The sequence below is a fragment of the Canis aureus genome, chromosome 1 (genome assembly GCF_053574225.1).
Source record: "Canis aureus isolate CA01 chromosome 1, VMU_Caureus_v.1.0, whole genome shotgun sequence".
In the NCBI taxonomy this organism is placed as follows: Eukaryota; Metazoa; Chordata; class Mammalia; order Carnivora; family Canidae; genus Canis; species Canis aureus.
In genome coordinates, this window is record NC_135611.1 from 120,185,084 (window position 1) to 120,201,448 (window position 16,365).

The 16,365-nt window shown below is 48.9% G+C and overlaps 1 protein-coding gene across 5 annotated transcripts in view; it reads right to left on the minus strand.

Moving 5' to 3' along the window:
* The window catches only part of DPY19L3 (dpy-19 like C-mannosyltransferase 3), a 69,957-nt gene extending 61,841 nt beyond the window's left edge, over positions 1 to 8,116 (minus strand). For 2 of the 5 annotated variants that reach the window (XM_077856372.1, XM_077856353.1), the window contains exons 1-3: positions 7,964 to 8,116; positions 6,477 to 6,618; positions 3,330 to 3,463 (exon numbers count right to left, since the gene is read on the minus strand). In XM_077856372.1, coding sequence (XP_077712498.1) covers positions 3,330 to 3,463; positions 6,477 to 6,579 — 237 coding nt within the window. In that variant the 5' untranslated portion in view covers positions 6,580 to 6,618; positions 7,964 to 8,116. Of the gene's footprint in view, positions 1 to 3,329; positions 3,465 to 6,476; positions 6,619 to 6,956; positions 7,108 to 7,963 lie in introns of those variants that run through there. The other 3 variants (XM_077856362.1, XM_077856377.1, XM_077856383.1) reach the window with 3 other exon arrangements.
* Positions 8,117 to 16,365: the final 8,249 nt, after the last annotated feature.

Here is a 16,365-nt window from a genome sequence, read left to right on the forward strand (position 1 = left end):
ATGTGTCCTAACTCCACAGGGAAAGGATCGTGGAAAGCCTGAGTCTGGGACCCTCCCGGACTCCCAATGAGTCTCTGCCTTTGGCTGGTTCTGGTTTATATCCTTTTGTCAGAAGAAAACTGGCAATCCTAAGGGTAAGGCCTTCCTGAGTTCTGTGAAGCATGCTAGCGAATTACTGACCCTGAGGAGATAGCGGGTGTCCCAAAATTTGTGGTGGTCAGAAGCGAGGGTAGCCTGAGGACCCCCTCACACTTGTAACTTGTGTCTAAAGTGAAGCCGTTTTGTGGCACACGGTGCCCTTAACCTGTCAAGTCCCGCTTACCTCTGGGTAGGAGGTGTCAGATCTGTTGCTCTCCAGATCTGTTCCTCCCACAGAGCTCATTATCACAGTGAATGGCATATGGGCCCATCCATTCAGCTGCTAATGGAAAGAAAGCTGAGGGCTCTTCCTTCTCAATCACCATCCACACAAATGAGGAATCCCTGTATCTTTCCAGGTCTGTCTTCTAATAAGCTTTGCCTCTGTTCATTTCTCTCCAACACCTGGTCTTTTCTTCTCTGGTTCCATTCTCCTCTTTGCTCATAAAAGTCTGGCCCCATGTGCCTTCTCTCTGATACTCAGGTTGACAGGTTTTGTCCTATGTAAGGGCCTTTGGACTGGTTCCCTCTGCTTAAGAGGTCTTCCACAGACCTTAGCTTAACTGGTTGCTTCCCAGGATTTAAGTGTTGACATAGGTCTTATCTTTAAAATGGTCTGCTTTCCCACCCGATTGTAAGTATCCTCCCAATAACTAACTATACCCTGACTGGTTTCCAAAGTAGTACTTATTTTTTGTTAGTCTGTTTTCTCCCTCCTCATCAGAATGAAGTTCCATATGGTATTCAAAGGCTGTATTCTCCAGGCCTAGATTTGTGTCTGGCACACAGGAGACATGCATTTGCTGACATTCAGATATTACTGAATCCACTGAGATTGGATTTTCTTGGTGGTTTCCTCTCACTTTAGTGCTATTCCTCCTCAAATCCACTCTCCACACTGTAGCCAGAGCCATCTTTATAAAACAATAAGATGAGGACACTTGTTCCTTCATGACCTGGCCTCTCTGTTTACCATCCCAGTAGATTCTTTCCTCATCTCCTCTCTAGCCAGACTGAACTACTTCCAACACCTTGAACGCTCTCAATGCTCTTGCCTCTCAAAGTTTCTGTGCACATCCCTTCCCTGGGACATTCACCTTTCTTCCCCAATTTGTCTGGTTAACCCTTCTCATCCTTCAGGTCTCCTTAACCAGTACTTCCTCTAGAAAACCTTCCCTGATCTTCCAAAGTTGGGTTGGGCTACCCCTGTTCTGTGCTCCCACCATATCCTATCCTACCCCGACGGTACTGACGTTGGATGGGCTGTCATTGTCTGCCTACTTGCCTGTACCCTCAAGAGTGTAAACTCCCTGAAGGCAGGGGCCTGGTTTTAGTCGGCTCTATTGCTATGACTGAGCACAGTACCCGCTGGCATGCTACCAGTGCTCAGTATGTATTTACGGAATTAATGTATGATTCCGGAAAATCTGCTGGCAAATGTATTAGTCTTTGTTACTCTTTCCACGTTCCCCATGGTAACACTGCCACAGAAAAGGAGCTCGATAAATACTCGGTAAAAGTATAATGCCTACTGTAACCTGGCAAGATTTAAGAGAAAAATCAAGGGCACTCAGGTTTCTTGATGATGGGGTGTATTTATTTAAGGTTACTAGCAAGGCCACTTAAAAACTTTAAGGAGCTAAAATTACTATTTGAAATTAAGTTCTGTGATCTCTTTCACCATCTTCTCCTTACTACACAGTTACTAGTATTTAATTTCAGCTAAATATCCACAGGGGGGTATTTCAGTCTCTAGTCAAAATACTTATGTGGGTAGAAAAAGTAATACTTTTTAGTGCAAGGAAATCTGTTTATAAGCACTCCACTTTCAAGAAAAAAGATAAAATTTTTCTTGAACAAGGAAAACTACCCATTGTCCCTGAAGAATAAGAATTATCCTTTTACCATGATAATTTGTATGAAGGTATATGCACACATACATACTATACCTATAGAGTAATATGACAGGTTTTTAAAATAAGCATATTAGAAGTTATTCCTCTAAATTAAATTTGTCATTCAAAGTAATCTCCCTTGGAGATTCAATCCAATAATGGAACCAAAGCTCAAAAAATTTTGGAAAGCTCTTTGAGGACTGTTTTAGATTCTGTACAGACTTTTTTTGAATGTTCACATAGATGATAAATATCTGACCTCTGAAAGTGACTTTTACATTTATCAGCAACTAATCGTTAGAAACCATAGTAAATAAAATAAAAGATTATGACATTTTGGATCAAAACTAAATATATTTAGATGAAAAACAGCAGTGATGTGTTAAGTTTCCCTGCATAAGTGATATGCTTGTCCTGAAAACAGCAGCAAGTTAAAAGATACCTAGAAATGTTTAAGAGAGAAAAGGGGATAAGGAAATTGGTGTTTAAGAAGTCACAAACCCCAAAAAGGGCAGCCCTGGTGGCGCAGCGGTTTAGCGCTGCCTGCAGCTCAGGGCTTGATCCTGGAGACCCAGGATCAAGTCCCATGTCAGGCTCTCTGCATGGAGCCTGCTTTTCCCTCTGCCTGTGTCTCTGCCTCTTTCTCTATGAATAAAAAAAAAAAAAAAGAAGTCACGAACCCCCCCCCCCCAAAAAAAGTCACGGACCCTCCTGACGTGATGAAAATTATGGCTCCTTTCCTCAGAAAAATAGTGGCTTCCCCACCCTCTCACCACTGCATATACGATTAGAAAGGTATGACACACTGAGGTCATCTATGGAGACAGATTAAGACTCCATGGTTTAGAGCACTGGATTTTGGTTTCTTTTTTTTTTTTTTACTGTACCCAACAGAAAAAAAATATCATACTGTGACCCAGTTTGCACATACATACATATATTGTTACACAAATAATTCTCAACCCTAGTGTATGTGATGATAATCTCTGGCATCTTATTTTAAGTAACAAAATTGTTACTCATGATTTACTGCATCAATTTCACAATGTATAAGTTGAAAAATACTAGTTTAGGGTAATTGCCGCATAACTGGAGCAAGTTAACGAAAATGAAAATAAATTCACTGATTACTAATGTTATTTTAAACTAAAAAAGTCTTTTTATGCTATGTCCAAACCTTTTAAGACATTAGATTCTTTATATGGCAAAACTGCATTATCTTGGTCATTCATCTATATGGTTAACTACTGGAGATACTGATGAGCAAATCACACAACGGTCATAGGAACCCCATACCTTAATATTAGAAAACCATAAATCGTTTTCATGTAAAGTAGCCAAGTAGACCGATGTTAGAAGTCCAATGCAAAGGGCAACGGTTCCACCAACTGTAAATGACAGAAGTTTCCATAACCTTCTACTCGCACAACCTTTTAGAAAAATAAAACAAATAGCTAAGTCAGTAGAGAATGTGGAATTTACTAGTTCTACTTCAGATTATCAGGTATGCTAAGTTCCTGCTGCCTGTCACTGCTGAAGCTTCCCCTAGTCCCAGTAGACAAGTAGGGACTCTTTTCTGTGATTCTGGAGACTTGCTTTCATACTTTATTACAGTTTTTACCTGACTAATTGTTCACTTGTCCAGTTTGCCAGAGAGCATGAGCTTTCCGAGAAAAAGTACATTATCTTATTCATCTTAATATCTAGGGTCTGTGTTTGGCATAGTTTAATAACTGTACCTATTGAGTTCATTAAATGGAAGAGTAAATGGGTTGCATGTCTAGGATATAGCAAGTCTTTTCGATGGTTGACATATAATTTGTGGTGTATTCACTAAAAGCTACCAAAAAGCTTGACTACTTAAAATTCAAAAACACACAGGGGAGAAAAATCCATCACAACTCAAGTTAAAGGACACATAAGCTAGGAAAAATTATTTATAGCGCATATAAGAAAGTTTAATATCCTTAATATAGAGTGAACACTTTCAGGATTAAAAAAATGAATATTTCAGTTGGAAACAGATTTAACACACGAGTAGGCAATACACAAAAGAAAAAAATGGCCAATAAACTTAATAGACAAAAATATTCACGTTCATTGGTATTAAAGAAATGCAAATCGGGGTGCCTGAGTGGCTCAGTTGGTTGAACATCTGACTTTTGATTTCTCTGGCTCAGGTTATAATCTCAGGGATATGAGACTGAGCCCTGCATTGGGCCCTGTGCTGGCCAGTGAGCTTGCTTGGGATTTTCTCTCTTCCTCTCCCCCTCCTTCCCTGCTTGCTCTCTCTCTCTCTCTCTCTCTCTCTCTCAAAAAAAGAAATGCGTGGGGGATCCCTGAGTGGCTCAGCGGTTCAGCGCCTGCCTTTGGCCCAGGGCGTGATCCTGGAGTCCCGGGATCGAGTCCCGCATCAGGCTCCCGGCATGGGGCCTGCTTCTCCCTCTGCCTGTGTTTCTGCCTCTCTCTCTCTCTATCATGAATAAATAAATAAAATCTTTAAAAAAAAGAAAAAGAGGGATCCCTGGGTGGCGCAGCGGTTTGGCGCCTGCCTTTGGCCCAGGGCGCGATCCTGGAGACCCGGGATCGAATCCCATGTCGGGCTCCCGGTGCATGGAGCCTGCTTCTCCTTCTGCCTGTGTCTCTGTCTCTCTGTCTCTCTATCATAAATAAATAAATAAATAAATAAATAAATAAATAAATAAATAAATAAATAAAAAGAAATGTGAATCAAAACAATGAACTATAACTTTTTAGATGTTGGCCAATTTAATGGCTTAAAAATGCTAATACTGTTTTAAATAAGGGTACAAAATAGGATTATTTTTCAAACACTGATGGTGGAAGAATAATTTGGAAACTCTCTGGAATGCAACATGGAAGTAGTAAAAAGCTACCAAAATGAGCATACCACTTGACCAATAATTCTAAATCTAGGCATAATAAAAGAAATAAAGTTTTAAACATCGGGCCACAAGGATTTTTATCATAGTTCTGTTAATATAGGTAAAGGGTTAAAAACCGTCTAAATATTCAGCAAGGAATTGGGTAAATAAATTAGGCTATCATCACACAATGACTACATTGGTAACAATTTTAAAACACATTGACTGACTTACTGTATGTTCATTACAGAGGAATGTAGCAAGTTACAAAACAGTTAGGATCTCAATTTTGTAAAACCACACATGAATGCTTCCAGTTATACCCGGGCAGAGACATTTAGATGCAAGATCAAGTTTCAGGAGTGGCAGTCTCAGGGTGGTTTGTGGGAACATTTTTTTTTTCTTTTCTTTTCTTTACTTTTCAGGGTGTTTTTTTTTTTTTTTTTCCAGACATAATACTACTTCAGTAAAATGAAGAATCCTCAAAATTATGTTTTAATCGAAAAAAAAAAACAAATTTGAAGTTACATTGTTTAAGTCTTCAGAAAGTACTCTCTCCAGTCCCAAACTGCTAAAAGTGGAGCTGGATGGCATGACCTCTCAATACAGATTAATTTTATTTTATAAATCTGTTCTCCCAGAGACACCTGGGTGGCTCCGTGGTTGAACGTCTGCATTTGGCTCAGGGTGTGATCCTGGGGTCCCGGGATCGAGTCCTACATCTGGCTCCCTGAGGAGCCTGCTTCTCCCTCTGCCTGTGTCTCTGCCTCTCTCTCTGTGTCTCTCATGAATAAACAAAATCTTTAAAAAAATAAAATAAAAGTAAAATAAACTGTTCTCCCATATTACTAGTTCGAGCTGATAAGAATTAACATAGCGGCCATTAATGTAAATTCTATGAATCAAAAATGGTTGACAGACACGGAATTTTTCATGCTTATCTTAAAAAACCTTGACCATGCTTAGTTCAGAAAGCGACTCTGGAGCCAGGAAGTTGGTAATTAAAATCATTTGATGTACAGCTTTCCAAGAATCTTCAGCCTTATATAAGCAACTTACCAAATTCTGATCATTCTCCCTCCCCAAAGGAGAAAATGTCAGGAATTCAAAAAAGGGATAAAAAGTTTGATTCATTTTTCGATACCTTAATGAAATGAGAAAGTCTCCCAAGGTAAGGCTGTCTAGAGTGAACGGCATATACAAACCAGAAAAACTAGAAACAGACTAAAACCTGAACTGCGGGGGGGGGGGGGGGGGGGGGGGGGGAAGCATTATTCTAGAAAGTCAAAGATTGGCAAAACCGGAACCTACAGAACAGACAGCTGAGAAACAAGGGGTTCTTCTAATCGGAGCACTTTCCTCTTTTATTCTGATCATAACTATAAAGACAGTATTCTCAAATTGCCATCAGATCAATTGTTGAACCAAACATCAGGGCATTAGAACAAGTTTCGTCGAGCGTTAGGTCTCATCAAATTCTTACTCTATTGGAGAGTGATATTTTAATATGCAGAAATAAAAGCAATCCAAAGTGCTGCTTTTAATTTGAATCACCTACCAGATGGCAATTTATTTTCCAACTTCACATTGGCTTCTCGGGCCGCATAATCCTCAGAAACTTCTGTGGTTTTCACCCCTTTTCTTTGCCTGATGGATATCATGGTGTCAGAGACTTACACGCATTGTTCTTCCAACCACTCCTGCAAACGACAGAAAAGTGAAGCTGCGTGTCCATATGCCAGTCCCGTCTCCCCAACACACCCTGTGCTCATCTGTGCTTAGGTGACACGATGCCTTGTCCCTCCCTGGGCTTAGCATGTGCTCCCGCTTCCCCATCGAATCTTAACCGGCCTCCAAAGTTACCGTCAAGATGCAACACGCGTATTTACTTAATACACACTATCAAGAGTTAAGAATAGGGATGGGCATCCCAGACAAGCCGGTGGTGGTGGTGGTGACCTTCTTCCGAGAAGCCCTCCTGTCTTTGGCCGTGCCAGCTACTGATGTTTCTCCTTCCTGAGCCCCTGCAGTTAGTTACCATGCATCTGACCCCATAATCGATGGATCATGCAGCTTTAGGTCACGGTGCACAGTTTCCTAGCACGGGGAGAGAGGAGCTCAGTAGTAAATCCGTGGACGGCCTGACTTTGAAGGAGTGGAAAAGACTTGTTTTGCCTCAGGTGCTTGCATTTTAATACCGATGTTCTTTAAAAACAATGCACACGCCCCAGTGTGTGATGGCAGCGGGGGTGTGCCAATCAGGGCAGCTGCTATCCCAGGGAGCAAAAGTGGGAGTGAAGGCAGGGTGCAGGCGCCTGGTTTGGAAGCGGCGAGTGGGAGGCGAGGGAGCGGTGGCGGTGAGTAAGCTGGCTGCAGTCCCCCGGAACATCTTGCTTCGCTCCTCTGCATAACGAACAGCGTTTCCCTAATTACTATTAAATACGACCAGTCTCCGGGCACCGTGGTTTGGGGAGGGGGGGGGGCAGCTTATGAATTCCCAAACGGAAACAACTTGCTTTAGGAAAAGAACCAACCAACCAACCGACACGATACGATATATTCGTTCATTCATTCATGCAAAGGGTGGAAAAAAGGAAAAAAAAAAAAAGTGAGATGCAAAAACACAGCTGAGTGCGAGCCATGAAAATGCGAGACCCTGGAGCAGCGAGGGGTGCAAGGCAGGGCGCGCTCGGCCCCGCACGACCTCGACCCCGGGCGGGAGCTCGCGGAGGGGCTGCAAACTCTCGGCAAGTTAGGGCCCGAGGGCGGCACAAACCCGCTCGGCGGCCACCGCCGCGACTGCAAACCCAAGTTTCGCCCTCAGATGGGGGGCGTCGCCCCAACGTCCGGGGGCCGGAGGGCGCCGCTGCCCCCCCCCCCCCGCCCCGGGCGCGCACCTGCTCGGCTTCCCGCCGCCCCCGCCGCCCCGGAGCCGCCGCGCGACCTCGCGGACTTGCCCCCGCCCCCCCGCCCGCGCGGTGCCCGGGTCCACCCCCCCTCCCGCCCCGGCCCGGTCCTCGCGGCCGATGCCCCCGCAGCACAGACCTGCGGCCTCGGCCGTCCTGGCGCGCGGCTCCGGGCGGGGAGGGAGGCCGGCCGGCCGCGGGGCGCCGAGGGCCGCGGGGGAGCAGGCGGCGGCCACGGGGCAGCGGCGGAGCTTGGCGCCGCACCCGACAACTGGGCGGCCGGGGGGCGTCCGCGGCCCCGAGGAAGGGGCGCGCCGGGGAGGCCGGGCCGCCAGGGCCGCGCCCATAGGCCCGGGGAGCCGTCCGTCAGCGCGAGACCCCGCCCCCTCCCGCGGAGCCCCGCCCCGTCTCGTGCGGCGCCGGCCGGAAGGAAGCGGCGCACTTCCGCTCGCCGCGCCGGCCCCGCCCCCGCCCCCGCCCCCGCGGCCCGCCCCGGCGGCCCCTGGGCGCTCGGCCCCCGGCCCGCGCGGTGCCGACTCGGAGCCTCCAGGCCGCCGCCCGCCGCGCACGCGCCCGCCCCAGGCCCAGGCCCAGGCCAGGCCCAGGGGGCGGCTCCGACGGGGGCGGCTCGGGACCCACCCCCGCCCGAGCTGCTGGAGGCGGGCGCGCTGAGGGCCCGGCGGGCGGACGGACGCCGCGGGGACGCTCGGGCCTCGCCCCGCCCCCTCCCCCGGGGTCACGCCCCCCCTCGTCCCCCTCCCCCCCGGGGTCACGACCCCCCGCGCCGCCGGGGCCCCTCCCCCACCCCGGGTCATGCCCCCTCCCCCCCTTGTCTCGGCCCCCCTCCCACCTCCGGTCTCGGCCCCTCTCCACCTTCCTCCGCCCCCTCCCCATCTCTGTCCCCCAACCTTCACCCCCGGGTCCCGGCCCCCCCACTTCTCTCCCGCCCCTCATCCCGGCCCCCTCCACCTCCATCCCCCCACCTGGTCCCGGCCCCCCACTTCTCTCCCGCCCCCGTCCCGGCCCCCTCCACCTCCGTCCCCCCACCTGGTCCCGGCCCCCCACTTCTCTCGGCCCCCTCCACCTCCCTCCTCCCCACCTGTTCCCCCCTGGTCCGGCCCCCCCCCACTTCTCTCCCTCCCCCCATCTCCGCCCCCCTCCACCTCCGGCCCCCCACCTGGTCCCGGCCCCCCCACTTCTCTCCCGCCCCCGTCCCGGCCCCCTCCACCTCCGTCCCCCCACCTGGTCCCGGCCCCCCCACTTCTCTCCCGCCCCCGTCCCGGCCCCCTCCACCTCCGTCCCCCCACCTGGTCCCGGCCCCCCCACTTCTCTCCCGCCCCCGTCCCGGCCCCCTCCACCTCCGTCCCCCCACCTGGTCCCGGCCCCCCCACTTCTCTCCCGCCCCCATCTCCGCCCCCCTCCACCTCCGGCCCCCCACCTGGTCCCGGCCCCCCCACTTCTCTCCCGCCCCCGTCCCGGCCCCCTCCACCTCCGTCCCCCCACCTGGTCCCGGCCCCCCCACTTCTCTCCCGCCCCCGTCCCGGCCCCCTCCACCTCCGTCCCCCCACCTGGTCCCGGCCCCCCCACTTCTCTCCCGCCCCCGTCCCGGCCCCCTCCACCTCCGTCCCCCCACCTGGTCCCGGCCCCCCCACTTCTCTCCCGCCCCCGTCCCGGCCCCCTCCACCTCCGTCCCCCCACCTGGTCCCGGCCCCCCCACTTCTCTCCCGCCCCCGTCCCGGCCCCCTCCACCTCCATCCCCCCACCTGGTCTCGGCCCCCCACCTTACCCCCCCAGGCTCAGCCGCCCCCAGCTTCACACCCCCCTCCCCGACGGCCGCCCCCCCTCCTCCCCCCGGGGCCGGTGCCCGCAGGCACGTGCTGGACGGTGTTTGCTGACCACGTGCTGGACGGTGTTTGCTGACCACGTGCTGGACGGTGTTTGCTGACCACGGTGTGAGCTCCCCCGAGATTGCGTCCCGGGGCGCCCCCTGGCGTCGGGGCGGGGCGGGGCTCGCTCCCCCGCGGCCTCGGGGCCGTGGCCTTGCCCTGGGACCTGGAGCGGAAGCCTCGGAGGCAGGGCCTGAGCTTCACCTGGGCGCGGGCACCCCAGGAAGCCCCCGGCCGGCGGGTGGGCCAGCCCTGTCTAGGGGACTTTGGTCAAGGAACGATCTGGCCGCCGGGGTGGGTCCTCCCTGCGCACACCGCCCACCTGGCTCGTCCCAACACGGGATGACTTGGTCCTGGGAGCCCTTCCCGGTCACCCCGGTGGGGGATTTTCCCCTCCTTCCTGTGTCTGTTGCTATTAATAAGGAGCGCACATTCTGTGCCAACGGGTTGTGGAAGCTGCTGGGTGGCTTTAATAAAAATAAGTGTCAGCTGTCTTTTCAGATGGCATTTGTCATGTTTTAACTTCAGTGTTGGTGCCTTTGATGCTCCGGGTTTGAGAGCGGGGATTACGTGTAATCCGCCTCTTTCATGTCGAGATGCTCTACGTAAAACACATTTGGGCGCTTAATAAATACATATGCGAATTGATGCCTCCTTAAATAGAACTTTTCCCTTTGTGCATATAGGGTTTTGTCTAAGATTGTGTCACTCCGGGGAAGAACGTGTGTCTGTGGTGCAATGCGCATCCCCCGAGGAAAGGAAGTACTCCTCATTAGCAGCTGCTTGTTTTAATAGGAAATGGCTTTACCAGCGAGATAAAGCTTTGAGGCTTAGACAAAGTAGGCAACTGCGGAGAGTAAGGCTCCAGAATGAGTGCATCAGTCCTCAGGGCGCCTGGGTGGCTCGTGGTGGAACATCTACCTTGCACTCGGGGCGTGACCCCCGGGTCCTGGGATCGAGTCCCAAGTCGGGCTCCCCGCAGGGAGCTGCTTCTCCCTCTGCCTCCCTCTCCGGGTCTCTCTTGAATAAATAAATAAAATCTTTAAAAAATCAAATCAAAGGATCCTGACAAGGGTTGGTAACTTGGATTAGGCAATAGAAGGGGAGAAGAGTCGGTCAAGTTCTGAGATATTTAGGGCCAGGCCCACCAGGACTCAGTGTTTGGATACACGGATTACACATGATGGGGGGTGGGGGGCGGGGAGCCACGTCTGGCTCCTAGGGTTTTCACCTTGAGCAATTAGCTGATTGGGTACGGGGTGGGGGTGGGGGGTGAAAAGCAAGTTTGGGAATAAAAAGTTTATTAAAAAAAAGGAAAAGCTTATTTTTTGATGAGTTGGAGATGCTTGCACACGTGGAAGTGTCAACTAGGCAGTGGCCACATGGGACCTGCGGGGCAGGAGACAGGCCTGGGCATTAAAACGTCGGAGCCCTCGGTATAGTCCGTGGAAAGCGGGAGCCAAGGAGCCAGGTAATTGTTGCTTTGGAAAGGAAGAGTTTACAAGAGACCCGAGAGGGCTGGAAATGTAGGTGGGAGAGGATGGAGCCCCGGAGAGCCCACTGTCGCAGAGGGTGGGGACGATCAAGAGCCCCGCGGTTGAGGCCTGAACGAACGCCATACGTCAGCTAGGAAGCAGACCGCCCAGACGGACAGCTCCCTGCCTCAGTCCCACGACAGAGGCCCTCGGTGGGAAGGATGTGGTCAGCACCCGTGACCGGGTGAGGTGCTTCTCAAAGTGCCATTACCTACCAACAACCCGGGGACTATGTGCAAAGGCAGATTGTGGCTCCGTAGGATTTGGGGAGGGCCTGGGATCCCGTGTCTCCGAAGGAAGTCCCAGGTGACGCTGATCCTCGGAGCCCAGGGACACGTGGAACGGCAAGGTCTGCTGTGGCTCTCAACGTTTACTGAGCAGACTCACACGGACCGGACGATGTCCTCAAACAGATGATTGGGCCCCGCCCCTACAGACCAGGATTCCGTAGGTCTGGGGCAGGATCCGATAATTAGCATTTCTAACAACCTCCCTGGCGGTGGTGGTGACGGAGATGCCACAGGTCCCCAAGACCATAGTGTGAACTGCACCATTCTAGAGGCCCACGGCCCAGCTGCCGCTGGCCGCAACAGAAAGATCCGTTTGGGTTTCAGAACATGATGCAAAGAAGTGTTCCTGTACACCGCTGCAGTCCCTCGGCGACCGGAGCTCGGAGGGCGGCGCCCGCTCCTCGCATCCATCACCCTGAGCCCCCCAAGTGCCCCTTATTAGGACCATTTAGTGGCCTCCTAACCGATGGCCTAACCTCCATCCCTGCCGCCTGTCCCTGTCCCTCCTCCAAGTGATAACCAGAGTGATCCTACTAACGCAGCACTGCTGGTGGCTTGGCGGCTTTATATGAAAGTCAAGCTCCTTAACACAGCTTGGGATTCTTGCCAGCAGTCTGCCTCCATTTACCTCTCCAGCCTCACCTCTACTTCCGGTTCGTAGATTTCTTTCAAGGTTTTTGCAAGCGGGTCCTCGCACTCTTCATCGGACTTATCTGCTATTCCGCCTTTACATGTCAAATCTTTTTTTTAAAAAACGTTTATTCATGAGAGACACAGAGAGAGAGAGGCAGAGACCCAGGCAGAGGGAGAAGGGAGCCCGACGTGGGACTCGATCCCATGACCCCGGGATCACGCCCTGGGCCGAAGGCAGGTGCTCAACCGCTGAGCCACCCAGGTGTCCCTTTACGTAGTTCTTTAGGACATATTTCAGGAAACAGTTGCTAGGACTCATATTTTATTTTTTTTTTATTTTTATTTATTTATTTTTTTTAATTTTTATTTATTTATGATAGTCACAGAGGGAGAAAGAGAGAGAGGCAGAGACATAGGCAGAGGGAGAAGCAGGCTCCATGCACCGGGAGCCCGACGTGGGATTCGATCCCGGGTCTCCAGGATCGCGCCCTGGGCCAAAGGCAGGCGCCAAACCGCTGCGCCACCCAGGGATCCCCTAGGACTCATATTTTAGACGGTGATAGACACCGGCAAGTACATTCCAGAAAGGTTAACGTTTCTCTTACTCTGCACTTCCTCCGACGTATATTACGGTGCTTCTCTCTTCCCGCCCTTGCCAGCCGTGGCTGTTGTTGATCTTTGCCAATCTTAGGTGACAAGTGAGAGATCCGATTAAATGCTATTTGTGAGGTGAAGACCGTTTGTGGGATGTCTGTGTTCCTTTTGCTAGGATTTGTCCTTTTGTGTTCTGTGACCAGTCATCGATTTAATCTTGATATGAAGGGATTTTTCAGATTATGGATTTTGGCCTGTAGTCGTACACCCACCCTGCAGGCTTTTCCTCACTCTCGTATGCCTCGTCAGGTGATTCGTCAGCAGTTTTCCATTTTTATATTGTCAAATCTATCACCTCTCCTTTATAGCTTCTGGGTTTTCCCATCATGCTTAGGAAAGCCTTTCCCATTGCAAATTGTAAAACTTCAAAAATGCTTTCTTCTAGTTTTTAATATGGGGCGAGATGGGGATGGGACATAATTTCTTTCCAGCTGGTTGCTCGGCGGTTTCACCATTGTTCTTAACCTACTGCTTTGATATACTTGTATCACATCCTAAACCCTCTATGTATATCCTATTTGTTAACTCACTACTATGTTTAAATGACTTAAAAAAGGAACTCTATATAACAATTTTACATATTTATAAATACCGTTTCTTTATAGAAAGCTTTGATACTGGCAAGAGCAAGTGCCCCCTTGTTATACGTCTTTTAAGCACATCTTGTTTGTTTGCTTGTTTTTTAAAGATTTTTTTATTTACTTATTCATGAGAGACAGACACACAGAGAGGCAGAGACACAGGCAGAGGGAGAAGCAGGATCCATGGAAGGAGTCCAATGCGGGACTCGATCCCGGGACCCCAGGATCACGCTCTGGCCTGAAGGGAGGTGCCCAACCGCTGAGCCACCCAGGTGTCCCACACCCTGTTAAGTTTTGCATGTTTACATGCTCAGATTAACCTTATTATCATTTACTAGTTTTTTTCTTTCTTTTTTCTTTTTCTTTTTTCTTTCTTCCAAATTTTTATTTAAATTCTAGTAAACCTATAGTGTGATATTGGTTTCAGGAGAATTGAGTGATTCGTCACTTATATACAATACCCAGTGCTCATCACAAGTGCCCTCCTTAATGCCCCTCACCTCCTTAGTCCGTCCCCCACCCCCCTCCCCTCCAACAACCCTCAGTTTGTTCTCCACAGTTAAAAGTTTTCTGGTTTGTCTCTCTTTCCTTCTATCCTCTATGTTCATCTGTTTTACTTTTTAAATTCCACGCGTGAGTGAAATAATGGTATTTGTCTTTCTCTGACCTATTTCACTTAGCGTAATACCGTCTAGCTTCATTCACGTTGTTACAAGTGGCAAGATTTCTTTTTTTTTTTTTTGATGGCTGAATAATATTCCATTGTGTATATTCCACATCTTTTTTATCCATTCATCTGTCGAGGGACACTCGGGCGCTTTCCATAGTTTGGCTGTCATTGATAATGCTGCTGTAAACATCAAGGTACATGTACCTCTGTGAATCTGTATTTTTGTATTCTTTGGGTAAATACTTAGAGGTGCAATTGCTGGATCACAGGGTGGCTCTATTCTTAACTTTTTGAGGAACCTCCACACTGTTTTCCAGAGTGGTTGCACCAGCTTGCATTCCCATCAACATGTAAGAGGGTCCCCTATTCTCTGCATCCTCACCCATATCTGTTGTTTCCTGTGTTGTCAATTTTAACCATTCTGACAGGTGACAGGTGGTCTCTCATCTTGGTTTTGATTTGTATTTCCCTGTTGATGAGTGATGTTGGGCATCTTTTCACGTGTCTGTGAGCCATCTGGATGTCTTCTTTAGAAAAATGTCTGTTCATGATGTCTTCTGACCGTTTCTTAAATGGATTATTTGGTTTTTGAGTGTTGAGTTTGAGAAGTTCTTCATAGATTTTGGAAGTATCCAAATCAGATACCAGAAGTACCTTTATCAGACATGTCATTAGCAAATGTTTCTCCCATTCTATAGGCTGCCTTTTAGTTGTTTCCCTTGTTGTATAGGAGTTTATCTTTTTTTTTTTTAGGATTTTATTTATTTATTCATGAGAGACACAGAGACAGAGAGAGAGAGAGAGGCAGAGACACAGGCAGAGGGAGAAGCAGGCTCCATGCAGGGAGCCCGATGCGGGACTCGATCCCGGGACTCCAGGATCACGCCCTGGGCCGAAGCAGGTGCTCACCCAGGCATCCCCAGAAGCTTTTTATCTTGATGAAGTCCCAATAGTTCATTTTTGCTTTTGCTTCACTTGCCTCCTGCAACATATCTAAGTGAGAAGTTAATTATGGCTGAGGTCAAAGAGGTTGCTGCCTGTGTTCTCCTCTAGGATTTTGATGGTTTACTGTGTCACATTTACATCTTTCACCCATTTTGAATTTATTTGTGTCCGCTGTGTAAGAAAGTGGTCCAGTTTTCACTCTTCTGCATGTTACCGTCCAGTTTTCCCAACACCATTTGTTGAAGAGACTGTTTTTATTTTCCCCCCAATGGATAGTCTCTCTTTCTTTGTCAAAGATTGGGTGACTGTATTGTTGTGGGTCCATTATTCTGTTCCATTGATCTATGTGTCTGTTTTTGTGCCGGTACGATGCTGTCTTGATGATCACAGCTTTGAAGTACAGCTTGAAGTCCAGAATTGTGCTGCCACTGGCTTTACTTTTCTAATTCAGGATTACTTTGGCTATTTGGGGTATTTTGTGGTTCCATACAAATTTTAGGCTCATTTGTTCTAGCTCTGTGAAAAATGTGGTCTTTTGATAAGGATTGCATTAAACGTGTAGACTGCTTTGGGTAGTATAGACATTTTCACAATGTTTGTTTTTCCGATCCACGAACGTGGAGTGTTTTTCCATTTCTTTGTGTCCTCTTCAATTTCCTTCACAAGGGTGCTATAATTTTCTGAGTAAAGATCTTTCACCTCTTTGGTTGGGTTTATTCCCAGGTATCTTATTATTTTTGGTGCAATTACAAACGGGATCGATCCCTTAATTTCTTTTTTCTGCTGCTTCATTATTGATTATTTACCAGTTTTCAACAAAGAATCCACGGAAGTTTTTACTAGAATTGTACAAAATGTATAGAAACGTTTGGCTGAAGCGAGATCTTTCTAACACTGCGTATTCTTTTATAGGAACATGTATTTAGTTAAAGACAGTTTGGCCAACCACGTATGTTTTTTTAAACAGTGCTTTCATCCGATTCGTATTTTTCCATCTTGTCCACCAGGGTTGAATTTTCAAGTGTCTTGGTAAAAAAGCAGACTTTTTGCTCTCCTACCTTTATTGAATAAAAATTGTTGACCTCTCCATGAATGTGTATACTTAATATGTATTTAGCTGAAGTAAATACACAAGGGAATCCTAGTGTGCTGTGCCTGCATTCCCCTGGATTATTTTATACAACAACAGTCCTTGTGTAAGACCCACACCAGACACCACAGAGGCAGGCAGTGCCCGCAGTACTCGTCTAGCCTGGCTGCGTCTTAGGGAGCCTGTGCCGAGTCCCAGGGTCTGCATCCTCAGTGCTCATGGGTCGTTATGGAGTTGCACAGGAGTGGTTGATATTA